This window comes from Rana temporaria, chromosome 1 (assembly GCF_905171775.1).
Source record: "Rana temporaria chromosome 1, aRanTem1.1, whole genome shotgun sequence".
NCBI classification, from domain to species: Eukaryota; Metazoa; Chordata; class Amphibia; order Anura; family Ranidae; genus Rana; species Rana temporaria.
Window position 1 is genome coordinate 126,699,972 of NC_053489.1, and position 13,914 is coordinate 126,713,885.

At 44.5% G+C, this 13,914-nt stretch overlaps 1 protein-coding gene across 1 annotated transcript in view; it reads right to left on the reverse strand.

Moving 5' to 3' along the window:
- Positions 1–1,596: 1,596 nt before the first annotated feature.
- LIX1 (limb and CNS expressed 1) overlaps positions 1,597–13,914 on the reverse strand; it is a 214,795-nt gene continuing 202,477 nt past the window's right edge. The window contains exon 6 of the mRNA XM_040342606.1: positions 1,597–2,268. Coding sequence (XP_040198540.1) covers positions 1,984–2,268 — 285 coding nt within the window. The 3' untranslated portion in view covers positions 1,597–1,983. The remainder of the gene's footprint in view (positions 2,269–13,914) is intronic.

The window sequence follows — 13,914 nt, forward strand, 5'->3', positions numbered from 1 at the left end:
TTATTGAATTATTATTTAAAGCAACATGGTCACTTGAAATCACTTGAGTGCAATTTTTTAACTAAAAACACACAGTGAACTATAAAAAAGTACACACTGCACTACTACAAAAACAGTTATCTATTAACATCTATAGACATATGTACACAACTAAGTACTGGCACAACCGGAGCCCATGAGTGTACCTTTACTCTGTTAAGATTGTATATGGAGAATAAAAAAAAAAACATCATAGGTCTAGCCCAATTACATCATCATAAAGCAGGGAATGCTCCTTCATCACTTAGGCCCCGTACACACGTCCGAGGAACTCGAGGGGCAAAACACATCGTTTTGTCCGTCGAGTTCCTTGTGAAGCCGCCGAGGACCTCGGCGAGCTGAAATTTCCCATTGAACAACGAGGAAATAGAGAACATGTTCTCTATTTCCTCGCCGAGGTCCTCGTCGGCTTCCTCGGCCGAAAGTGTACACACGGCCGGGTTTCTCGGCAGAATTCAGCTCCGACCGAGTTTCTGGCTGAATTCTGCCGAGAAACTCGGTCGTGTGTACGGGGCCTGAGTTTCATCACTGGGATTGAAAGATTGAGACTGTGGGGTTTATTTACTAAAGGCAAATCCACTTTGCACTTCGAATCCACTGAAAGTGATCTTGGAAGTGCAGTCGCTGTAAATCTATGGGGAAGATCTGAAATGAGGGGAAGCTCTGCTGATTTTATCATCCAATCATGTACAAGCTAAAATGCTGTTTTTTATTTTCCTTGCATGTCTCCCTCAAATCTACAGCGACTGCATTTCCAAGTGCACTTGTAGTGCAAAGTGGATTGGCCTTTAGTAAATAACTCCCCCCCAAATCCCGAGCAGGGAGCCTATCCAGGGGAGACATACCATACAAATGAACAAGACTTCTCCTAACAACTACCATGCTTGATCGTTTAAAAGAGGACCTGTAATTCGGAATCTGTTATCATAAGAGCAAGCAGAAGGCAAAGGACTAGTTAAGAGTTATGCCGTGTACACACGATCGGTCAAACCGATGAGAACGGTCTGATGGACCGGTTTCATCGGACCAAACCGATCGTTGTTTGGGCCCCATCGGTTATTTATCCATAGGTTAAAAAAAAGCAATCTTGTTTTAAATTTAACCAATGGATACCTAACCGATAGAAAAAAAAACGATCGTTTGTAGGCACTTCTATCGGTTAAAAATCCACGCATGCTCAGAATCAAGTCGACACATGCTTGGAAGCATTGAACTTTTTTTTCAGCAAGTCTTTGTGTTTTACGTCACCGCGTTCTGACACGATCATTTTTTTAACCGATGGTGTGTAGGCACGACTGAACATCAGTCAGCTTCATCGGTTAACCGATGAAAACGGTCCATCAGACCGTTCTCACCGGATGGACCGATCGTGTGTACAGGGCTTTAAGTCTGTAGGATCTTTGCTGCTGATCTTTTACCCATTACTAACTTACCATGATTTGTCTCACATTGGGAGAGATTTACTAAAACTAGTACACACAGAATGTGGTGCAGCTGTGCATGGTAGCCAATCGGCTTCTAACTTCAGCTGTTTGGTTTCTATGCAGAACTGCACCAGATTTTGCACACTTCAGCTTTAATTACCCCCTCTGCGTCTTTTTAAGGAGGTGTCAAAAAGTAGACATCCGCTGAACATGCATAGCATACATGAAGCATAAAAGTCCATGTAAACAAATTGAAATGAAACACATGTAAAGTATGCTAATGGTTTACAATGCACAAGTGCAACTGCAACTTTCCATCCAGAATTATGTAGAGGTCAGGATGTAGTCAGGACATTTGAAAGAGACAACAGTTTAACAGAAAACCTTGAAACACACATTTTTAAAGAAATGCTTACAACAGTTTTTATGATGTACAACTTGGGTGGTCTTATGAACAAGAATTTATAAGCCGTGTTTCCATCCACTGTTCTATGGATCTTACTTCAAAGCAGCCGATCTGTTAGTGATAACCATTTAAAGTAAAGTTCAGATGATCAACATGTGTAGGTGAAGTAATGCAATCGTTGTAGATATGACTCAGAGCTAAACTCAAAATTTCTTTCTTCTCTTTGTAAAACCGCAGCTCTCTGCCAGCTTTTCTGGACTCCTCCAGCTCTCGAAGAGCAAGTTGAAGCTCCTGAGATATGATTCCTGGTGTCTCTTCTTCCTTCATGATCCAGTCCAATGCCATGTGGCTTCTCATCCGTTCATCCAATGTGTACTGAGAGTAGTAGGCAATAACCTCCTGTTTTATAAAAACAAAATTGGTTACTCAAACTCTGTACTGGGTTGTTATTAATATGTAAACAGGGTATGCAATCACAATTCACAGAAGTTTTTCCTTGGCCTTTTCCAGTGTACTTTGCAAGAGCTCCTATGTCACATTCTCATTCACTTCCAACAAAAGCAGCGATCTCATCATGTATAGTCTTTGATCGGCAAGTAATAATTAAAATAGAACGCCAAAGAAAACTTTGTGGGGACCTTTTTATTGCCGCTTCCCCATCAGCAAGAATTTTTTCACTTCTGGTTTGAAAGACAAGGAAGTACATGAAAATTTCCTGAAAGTGAGAGGAAATTCCACCATTACCATTTGTTTCCGTAACAAATGTCCCCTTTGGAAGATATCTCCTATACTCCAGGTCGGATGACAACCATAGTATTTTGGATATTCTCAGCCCTTTCTGTGCTGGTACCAATGGTCAACCCTTCCCCACTATCTAAAACCTCTTTAGTAAATAGTTAAAATGGTATACCGCTCCAGGTGGCAGTCCTAAGGTTACACCTCCCCTGCACATGAAAGGGTACCGGCTGTGCATGCAGCAAAGGTGCAAGCGAAAGGATCTGGATAGCCGCACTCCAATATAATCACCTCTATTGAACAAAAAGACAGTCCACACAGTAAATGGAGGTGAAGGAATCAGATATAACTAACCCAGTTCAAACCCTTACTGGTGCTTAGCCAAAGCTAGACTAAGTACCAGTAGGGGTGTGAAGCACGTTAGCTATATCTGATCCCTTTACCTCTATTTGCTGTATTATTCAATAAAGGTGATTATATTGGAGTGTGGCTGTCCATATCCTTTTGGTCATACTTTAGTAAAGACATGACCCTGATATCAGCATAAATGACAAGAAAAAATAATTGCACATAAAGTGACAGATGTATCAGGTTTAGTTAACAGTGCTGATTCTCGGAGGATAAACTGAACAGTTGATTAAAAGAGTAGGTTAAGCTAATTATATGCAGCAAACAATACAGCCAGTAAAAATGCACAAGCTGTGCAGGGACTCCAACAATAAGGACATGTCTAAATAGCACTGCAATCTAAGGGGCAGATCCACAGAGATCTGCACCCACGCAGCGTATCAGAGATACGCTACGCCGCCGTATCTTACCTGGCTTTAAATCGAATCCTAGAAGAATTTGCGCCGTAAGTTAAGGCGGCGTAGTGTATCTCTGGCGGCGGAATTCAAATCGGCGATTAGGGGGCGTGATTCATTTAAATGAAGCGCGTCCCAGCGCCAAATGAACTGCGCATGCTTCGTAAATTTCCCGCCGTGCATTGAGCGAAATGACGTTGCAAGGACGTCATTTTTTAAACTTAGACGTGACTTACGTCCATCCCGATTCACGGACGACTTACGCAAAAAAAAAATTCAAATTTTGACGCGGGAACGACGGCCATACTTAACATGGCAAATCTAACTATACGCCGCAAAAAAGCAGCTTTAACTATACGCCGGAAAAAGCCGACTAGAGACGACGTAAGAGAATGCGACGTGGATCGACGGAAATAGCTAATTTGCATACCCGACGCGGAAAAACGACGTGAACGCCACCCAGCGGACGCCGAAGTATTGCATCTTAGATCCGAAAGGCGTACGAGGACGTATACCTGTCGGATCTAACCCAGATGCCGTCGTATGTTGGTTTGAGGATTCAAACTAAAGATACGACGCGGGTAATTTGAAAGTACGCCGGCGTATCAGTAGATACGCTGGCGTACTCTGTCTGTGGATCTGCCCCTAAAGCTTTATATTAAAGTGTAAGTAAACCCCCCCTACCGTTTTCAGCCAAGGAAGCTGCCATCTTTGCCTCTGTTTAATCTATAACTGCCATGATGCTGCACATCAGTTTCGACTCCAGCCATTGGATGGTTTGACAGCTTGGTTGAGAGCACAACCATGGGAGTGTTAGTTTTCCGGCACGTGACGGAAATGAAACTGTTTTATGGATGGGTTTACTTCCACTTTAAGCTTTGTGCAGTAAGAAAAATTATGTGTGGTTGGCTTGGTGCCTCTGCTGACAGCCCTGCCATCCTAAGCCACAGTTAATATTAGCTATACAGAGATTTAACCCTGAAATATAACTCTAATATATAGATAGAAAGTGAGCTGCATATCTACAAAATGTCAGTTTTTCAATAAAGTATAGTTTTATTTTACCTAAACAAGTCTTGAAAGTGTCTTATTGTTTCGCTATATGAAGGTATTTTTCTAGCAGTCCCAGAATGTTGCATATTACTGGTGGTTTACAGACACCTAGAGCTAGCATCACGAAGCTGGGAGTTTCAACATTGCTGTATTGTATGTCTCAAAGAAATGCCCTGTACACACGATTGTTTTTTCCGTCGGAATAAACTCTGATGGGTTTTTCTGACGGAATTCCGCTCAAGCTGTCTTGCATACACACACACACGGTCATACCAAATTCCAACCGTAAAAAAAACGCGGTGACTTACAACACGTATGGTGAGCCGAGAAAAATTAAGTTCAATGCTTCCGAGCATGTGTTGACTTGATTCTGAGCATGCGTGTTTTTTTCTCCGTCGGAGTTCCATACAGACCAACGGAATTTCCGATATAATTTTTTTTCCGTCGGAAAAAAAGAGAACATGTTATCTTTCTAAGTCAGAATTTCAGATGGAAAAAGTCAGATGGGGCATACACACAATTCCATCAGACTTTTTTTCATCGGAAATTCCGATCGTGTTTATGAGGCATAAGTGGCAAATCGAATGCATGTTGATAAGCAGTAGTGCTACTTTAACAACTTAAGAACCCCTTCACGCCGATATACATCGGCAGAATGGCACGGCTGGGTACAATCACGTACTCGTACGTGATTCCTTAAGCCCAGCTGTGGTCCGAAGCTCCGTGACGGCGCCCGCGGGACCCGCGGACCCGATCGCCGCCGGTGTCCTGCGATCGGTCACCGGAGCTGAAGAACGGAGAGAGGTGTGTGTAAACACACCTTCCCTGTTCTTCGTTATGGCAGTGTCATTGATTGTCTGTTCCCTGATATAGGGAAAGACGATCAATGACGGCACACGTCCAGCCCCGCCCCCCTACAGTTAGAAACATATATGAGGTCACACATAACCCATACAGTGCCCCCTAGTGGTTAACTCCTAAACTGCAATTGTCATTTTCACAGTAAACAATGCATTTTTATAGCACTTTTTGCAAAATTGTGTCAAATTGTGTCAAAATTGCCCGATGTGTCCGCCATAATGTCGCAGTCATGAAAAAAATCGTTGATCGCCGCCATTAGTAGTAAAACAATAAATTATTAATAAAAATGCAATAAAACTATCCCCTATTTTGTAAACGCTATAAATTTTGCGCAAACCAATCGATAAACGCTTATTGCAATTTTTTTTACCAAAAATAGGTCGAAGAATACGTATCGGCCTAAACTGAGGAATAAACTTTTTTTATATATTTTTGGGAATATTTATTATAGCAAAAAGTAAAGAATATAGCATTTTTTTCAAAATTGTCGCTCTATTTTTGTTTATAGCGCAAAAAAAAGAGATTTTTAATACAGCTTACCTGTAAAATCTTTTTCTTGGAGTACATCACGGGACACAGAGCGGCATTCATTACTATATGGGTTATATGGAGTACCTTCAGGTGTAGACACTGGCAATCTCAAACAGGAAATGCCCCTCCCTATATAACCCCCTCCCACAGGAGGAGTACCTCAGTTTTGTAGCAAGCAGTATGCCTCCCAAAATGGTCCTCAAAAAAAGAGGGGTGGGAGCTCTGTGTCCCGTGATGTACTCCAAGAAAAAGATTTTACAGGTAAGCTGTATTAAAAATCTCTTTTTCTTTATCGTACATCACGGGACACAGAGCGGCATTCATTACTATATGGGATGTCCCAAAGCAATGCTTACAATGAGGGGAGGGAGAACATCTCCAAGACAAAAGGATTTAATTTAGAGATATACTCAAATCATAATAAATCCAACTTAGTTGAGAAAAATAAAAAATTTTAAATTTAACTCGAACAAGAGGAGCCCCCGGAATCCGAGGGTCTCAAACTGCAGCCTGCAGCACTGCCTGCCCGAAGGCAGTATCAGTATTCCTTCTTACGTCCAACTTGTAGAATTTTGTAAACGTGTGGACAGAAGACCAGGTTGCCGCCTTGCAAACTTGAGCCATAGAGATCTGGTGGTGTGCTGCCCAGGAGGCGCCCATGGCTCTAGTAGAATGAGCCTTTAATGATACTGGAGGAGGCAACCCTTTCAAGCCGTAGGCCTGAGTGATTAATTGCTTAATCCACCTAGAAATGGTGGACTTTGCAGCTGCCTGCCCCTTCTTGGGCCCATCCGGTAGAATGAACAGCACATCTGTCTTCCGGATCTTCTTTGTAGCTTTAAGATAGGCCTTCATGGCCCTGACAATATCCAAGGTATGCAGCAACCCTTCCTTTCTGGAAGTAGGTTTAGGGAAGAAGGATGGTAATACCAAATCCTGGTTCAAATGAAAACTGGATATGACCTTCGGAAGGAAGGAAGGATGAGGGCGGAGAACGACCCTGTCCTTATGAAAAACAAGATATGGTTCCTTACAGGATAAGGCTGCCAGCTCCGAAACTCTTCTTGCGGAAACTATGGCAACCAAAAATACTAACTTCCTCGTCAGTAGAACCAAAGGAATATCAGCCAACGGCTCAAACGGTTGTTTCTGTAAACTTTGACAGAACAAGATTTAAATCCCACGGACAAAGCGGGGATTTAACTGGAGGTCTAATACGTAAGACCCCTTGAAGGAAGGTCTTAACCAGCGAGTGGGTGGCCAGCGGCCGCTGAAACCACACTGACAGAGCAGAAATCTGTCCTTTGATTGTGCTTAATGCCAATCCTTTATCCACTCCTAGCTGGAGAAAACTTAATACTCTATCGATGGTAAATTTGCGAGAAAGCCATCGCTTGGACTCACACCAGCCTACATAGGCCTTCCAGACCCTGTAATAAATCACCCTAGAGACCGGTTTCCTGGCTCTGATTAGGGTAGAGATTACTTTCTGAGACAGACCTCTACCCCTGAGAATCAGGGATTCAGCTTCCAGGCCGTCAAATTTAGATGCCGTAAGGCAGGGTGGAGGATCGGACCTTGCGATAGCAGGTCTGGCCGTAGAGGAAGAGTCCAAGGGTCTCCCACTACCATCCTTAAGATTAGTGAGTACCATGCCCTTCTGGGCCATGCTGGAGCTACCAGGATGACTGGTATGTGCTCCACCCGGATCCTGCGCAGCAGGCGGGGTAGTAACTGGAGCGGGGGAAACGCATAAAGAAGTTTGAACTGATGCCAAGGGCAAACCAACGCATCGGTTCCGCAGGCCATCGGATCCCTTGAGCGGGACATGAACCTGTCTAGTTTCTTGTTGAGTCTCGATGCCATGATATCCACGTCCGGCACTCCCCATCTTTGGCAGAGTGCTTGAAAGACTAGTGGATGCAGAGACCATTCCCCCGGCCATAGAGTCTGGCGGCTTAAGAAGTCCGCCTGAAAGTTGTCCACTCCTGGAATGAATATTGCCGATATGCAGGGCACATGAGCCTCTGCCCATAGAAGAATCAAGCTCACCTCTCTCTGAGCGGTTTGACTCCTGGTTCCCCCTTGGTGATTTATGTGTGCCACGGCCGTGGCATTGTCTGATTGAATTCTCACCGGGAACCCCTGCAATTTTGACGTCCAAGCCCTGAGGGCTAGTCGAGCAGCTCTGAGCTCCAAGATGTTGATGGGCAACTGCTTCTCTGGCTTTGCCCAAGTACCTTGGCGAGTGCAACCATCCAAAATTGCTCCCCAGCCCGTCAGGCTGGCGTCTGTGGTCACTATCTTCCAAGCCACTGGGCTGAAAGACCTCCCCTTCAGTAGATTCTGAGGGTCTAACCACCAACACAGACTTTGTCGGACTCTTGATGAGAGCGGCAACGGGATATCCAAGGCCTGTGGCCTTCTGCTCCATGCTGACAGGATGGCTGCCTGTAGGATGCGAGTGTGGCTCTGGGCGTATGGTACCGCCTCGAATGTGGCCACCATCTTGCCTAGTAACCTCATACATAGGCGAATAGTCGGTTCTTTCTTGCTTAGAACCAGTAGGATTAATTCCTTGATGGCTTTTACCTTCCTCAGAGGTAGGAACACTCCTTGTTGTTCTGTGTCTAATCTCATGCCGAGATATTCCAACTGCTTTGTGGGCTGGAAAGCTGACTTTTCTCGATTTAGGACCCAGCCGAACCTCTCGAGGTATTGGACCGTGAGGGCCACTGCTCGCTCCAAGCCGGGAGACGAGTGATCTATGACTAGGAGGTCGTCCAGGTATGCTAGGATCGTGACCCCTTGGATCCTTAGTTTGGCTAGGATTGGAGCTAGGACCTTCGTGAACACCCGGGGGGCCGTAGCCAACCCGAAGGGAAGCGCCACGAATTGGAAGTGACGCGAAGCCACCATGAAGCGTAGATATCTTTGATGTGGCTGATAAATTGGAACATGAAGGTAGGCATCCTTTATGTCTATGGACGCCATGAAGTCGTCCTTCTGGAGTGTGGCAGCTGCTGACCGCACGGATTCCATCCGAAATGAGCGGATCTTTAGATATGCATTTACCATCTTTAGGTCCAAAATTGGCCTGACATCTCCATTGGATTTTGGGATGATGAATAGGTTGGAGTAGAAACCCAGCCCCTGTTCCAGGACTGGTACCTCTACTATTACTTCCTGGGAAAGTAGATGATCTAATGCCGATCTTAATGCGGCTCCCTTTTCCGGATCGTTTGGAATCCTCGACTTCTGGAAATGAGGAGGAGGAAACCTTAGGAAATCTAATTTGTAGCCTGTGGCCACGGAAGACCGTACCCACTCGTCGGGAATGCTGGCTTCCCAAATCTCTGAAAAGAGTCGCAGCCTTCCCCCCACCTTCGTGGGTGGGGGCGCCCCTTCATAAGGTTGGCTTGGGGGCTGGTTTTGCTGGTTTGCGAAACCACTGCCTTTTGCCTCTAACAGCCTGTCCTTGTGATCTGCTGTTGAAGCCGAAGTTTGCTTTTGCAGGAGGCCGTCGATACTGCTTGGCATTAGAGGGCCCCTGCCCAGGGGAATACTGTCGTTTAAACGCAGGTCCCTGAACCTTCTTCTTAGTTGGCAAGAGAGTACTCTTGCCGTTTGAAATGGTCTGAATGTATTTATCTAGGTCTTCTCCGAAGAGTCGTCCTCCATGGAAGGGGAACCCTACCAGGAGCTTCTTGCATGGGGGCTCAGCCTCCCAGCTTTTTAACCATAAGAGTCTTCTCATATGGATAAGGGATAACGATAAACGTGACGCTTGCTGGATAGAATCCTTGATTGCGTCTACCGTAAAACATATGGCCTTAGGGACATCCGAAAATTTTTCTGCCTGCTGGGCCGGAATAAGTTTAAGCATCTGCTTAAATTGATCCGATAATGCTTGAGCGACCCCAATCGCAGCCACAGCTGGCTGTACTACTGCCCCTGCAGTAGTGAAGGAGTTCTTAAGTAGTGCTTCCAAGCGCTTATCAACTGGATCCTTGAACACCTGTATGTTTTCTACAGGGCATGTTAACGATCTGTTAACACATGAGATGGCTGCGTCCACTGCAGGAGTAGCCCATCTTTTGGAAAATTTTTCTTCCATAGGATATAGGACAGAGAACCTTTTAGGTGGTAAGAAGATCTTATCTGGCTTGTTCCAATCTTGGAACAAAATTCCCTCTAATAGAGGATGGATCGGAAACACAGCATTGCTTTGAGGCGCCCTCAGTGAGCCCAAAGCTGAAACCGTCGATACCTGGAGATCTGGTACTGGCAAGTTGAATGTCCTATGGACCAAGTCCGACAATCCTTGAATCCACCAGCTCTCCCTCAGGGAGACTGCCCCAGACTCCTCTGTATCCGGGTCTTCGATCCCTGAACCTACTTGGTCCGTGTCCAAGAGGTCGTCCAATTCCCCTGAGGAAAGGACCTCCTCTTCTGAGGGTCCGCGCTCGGGCGACGGAGATCTATTCCGCTTACTGCCCCGCATAGCTGCGGATATCATTTTTTTTTTTTTTTTTTTTTTCCCATGCTTTTCTCATCTCTTTTAAAGAGGTGAGTAATACCTCCTCCGTGACCATCTTAGGGCTGGACTGACCCGCGTCAGCTCCAGCCCCAGATCCCGATGGCCCCAAGGCTCCCTGTAGGGAAAACAGCGGCATACCATGGTACAATACCGAGGTACACCTGCTACCTATTGGTATTTGGAACTATAAAAGTTAATTGTCCAAACACCTGTTTGGGGGATAAAAAAATGCTTCCTCTCCCCTAGATGACTTTTTTTTTTTTTTTTTTCGTTTTTGTTTCAAATCCAGGAAAGAAAAAACATTCTGTCCCCCTGAGTAGTATTGCAAAGAAAAACTATGAGATGGAAAAGAAACAGCCTATTTCTAGGCTTGACAAAACAGTCCTCTGAAGACTGCAATATCCTTTCTGGCCACTGTGTGTCCTCGGCGCCCCGTGCTGCCACTCTGGTCTATGTCCTCAGTTCCAAAGTATTGATGGAACAAACAAGGAAGGGCCGCCCCTTCCTTTAAGCCACTGACCCGCCCTTCCCCCCCAGCAACCTCAAACAGGAAATGCCCCTCCCGACAGGGGGAGGGGGGGGGGGGATTTTGGGAGGAAGGGACCTCTCTGTTCCAGCAAACTGCGGCCTGCAGCCTGGAACCATGAGGAGGCCAGCGTTTTGCCTGCTTGCAGGCTCTGAGGAGGAAGACTGAATGGAGCATCGCCTGGAGGCCTGCAGGTAAGCAAAGCTCTCTGACACACACACATATATTTTTATATAACACAGGCCCCACTCAATGCTTTTCCAACACTACAAGGGAGGTCACATCTTATGGGGAATAATACATAGAGAGCCATCCTATCTTTATGATATGTGACTAGTTTGCCAGATGCAGTGCATAACTTTAGGCATGTCCCCTGTGACCCCCCAGAAAAAAACCTGCTAAGAACCAAGTTCCGCAAGTTTTCCCCTCACTTACCTGCTCCATGCCGCAGGACTTTGCCAAGCAAGAGGCCCAATCTTCCCCCATCTCCGTGGGGATGTCTAGACCTTCAGGCCCTGGGTTCCTATGAAGGATCCACTGTCCTGGGCCCATATAGCACCCTGGCAACAGAAAACTTTAGGTACCCAAAGGTTTCTAAGTTCTGGGCCCAGGGTCCAACTCTCTAAAAAGAAAAGCATTATGGGCTATACCCCAAGGGTTTGGGGTCCGGTTACTGACCACTTTAGCGCTGAGGCTTTTTTGGACAGAACCGGTAGCTCACCTAATCCCAAGGATGCGGAGGCAAGCTAAACCATGACTAACACCTAAGACACTGGCGTAAAAACTGAGGTACTCCTCCTGTGGGAGGGGGTTATATAGGGAGGGGCATTTCCTGTTTGAGATTGCCAGTGTCTACACCTGAAGGTACTCCATATAACCCATATAGTAATGAATGCCGCTCTGTGTCCCGTGATGTACGATAAAGAAATAAAAACCGCAGAGGTGATCAAATACCACCAAAAGAAAGCTCTATTTGTGGGGAAAAAAGGACGCCAATTTTGTTTTGGAGCCACGTCACAATGATAAATTTAGAAATAATTTAATTTAATCAATATCAGAAGAGGGATCAGGTTCCAGATTGGAAACCCTTCAATCTAATAGGTTACAACAACTGGTCTAGATCTTGCAATGCCAAAGCAGTAAGCACTACATGTAGTGCAGTGATTCATTTATTTACTTTCCTGTGTTTGATGTGTGCTTGAAATGCCTGCTTTGCTTTGCTTTGCATTGCCCTGCGCTCTTTTGGACATAGCATGTCCCATTGAGGTCTGTTTGAACTGCAGGCAAAGCAAGTAAAATGCAGCCGTATTCTTTCAAATGCATGCAGCTGCGTTCAAATGGCAAGGGACGAGTTTGACAACCATCAACATGAGCTCTTATTATTTCTGTATATTTACAAAAATATCTAAAATTATTCTATATACTAAACAGCAACATTATTCATGTTTAATAAACTTTCTATAGTTGTATGCAGAACATTCTAAAATCCCAACATTTTCTTGGCCATATTCATCAGCTTTGAGGTATCTTTTGCTTGGAAACCACCTTGCACATTTTATCTTTGCTTTATATTCCTAATTTTTTATTCGGTTTTGGGAAGATTATCTATTCGCTTTCTTTGGCTACTCAATGAACAAGTTAATTATTGGTTACAACATAAATATAGGTGAATTCTGTTTAGTTAAAACTGGCAATATGACAATACTGTTAGAACAGACTATTAGACTTCTGAAACATCTGCATTCTTAATTTGGTCTTTCATGTTCAAATAATAAACAAAGCGAACAGTGAATATATTTTTAGTTACAGATCTAACTGTAGAAAATTGAGACCGTGCCGTCTCCGACACATGGTTTGTGTAGGGCATTCTTCCGCAGCACACATGGAATTTATTTCAGATTTTCAAATAGATCCAAAACAATGGTGATTCAGTGACTGAAACACAGGATATGCTGCAAAGGTTTATTTTATAAATCCAGGACAAGAAAAAAAAAAAAGCATGCTAAAGTTTCCTTAATTAATTAAGAATGCATGTTCTCAGTTCAATAAATGGTGGCAAGGCTTTGGAGCCAACATCACACACACAAAACACTGTATAAGATAATGTGATGCTGAGCACACATGTCAAAACAACAGCCCAAAGTAAATGAAGCCTATTCAGTTCCTCCACTCTTAGTTGGTATACTGTAATCTGAAAGCTATAGATAAATGTTCAGTACACATTAGACTTAATTTGTAAATAACAAAACTGGCACAGAGGATTATAGTTTATAGACATATTAATTGCAGTCAATTAGGGGAATGATTATAATGGGTTGAATTGTGTAAAATCCTAAAACCTGTAATTCCTTTCCTACAAAGTCTGAACAATAATGGTTATTTAAATATTGGGGTATTGATTATTTGGAATAGATGCCCAGAAAGTATTGACAGGACAATGCTATTGTGGTATGCTGAGCCCAAATCAAGCCAAGCATTGTTACTTCATTTTGGATAGAACAGGGAGGGGCAGATCCACAAAGCACTTACGCCGGCGTATCTCGAGATGCGCGGCGCAAGTGTAAATATGCGCCGTCGTATCTATGCGCCGTATCCCCAAAATGAGATACGCCTGAAAAATAGTTTTTTCCGACCGACGTAATTTTTCTACACCGGCGCATCGTGGGCGCAAAAATACGCTGGGACGCACCATTGTTTTGCTATGCAAATATGCAAATGAGGGAGATACGGCGATCCACGAAAGTACGTTTGTCTGGCACAGGCTACGCGCTGTGCGCGTAAGCTGTACATCCAGTCTAAAGTTACCCCTCATAAAAGCAGCTTTAACTTTGCACCAGACGTGTGCAGGTCAGCTTCAGCAGCACTGTTAGGGATGAGCTGAGCAACCACACTTGCAGGACAACAATCTGTATGCCAACATGCCAGGGGCATCCATGGTCATAGCTATACTACTGGCTTTAGATGCGCGTAGAAGGAGGAGGGCATGGAGGAGGAGG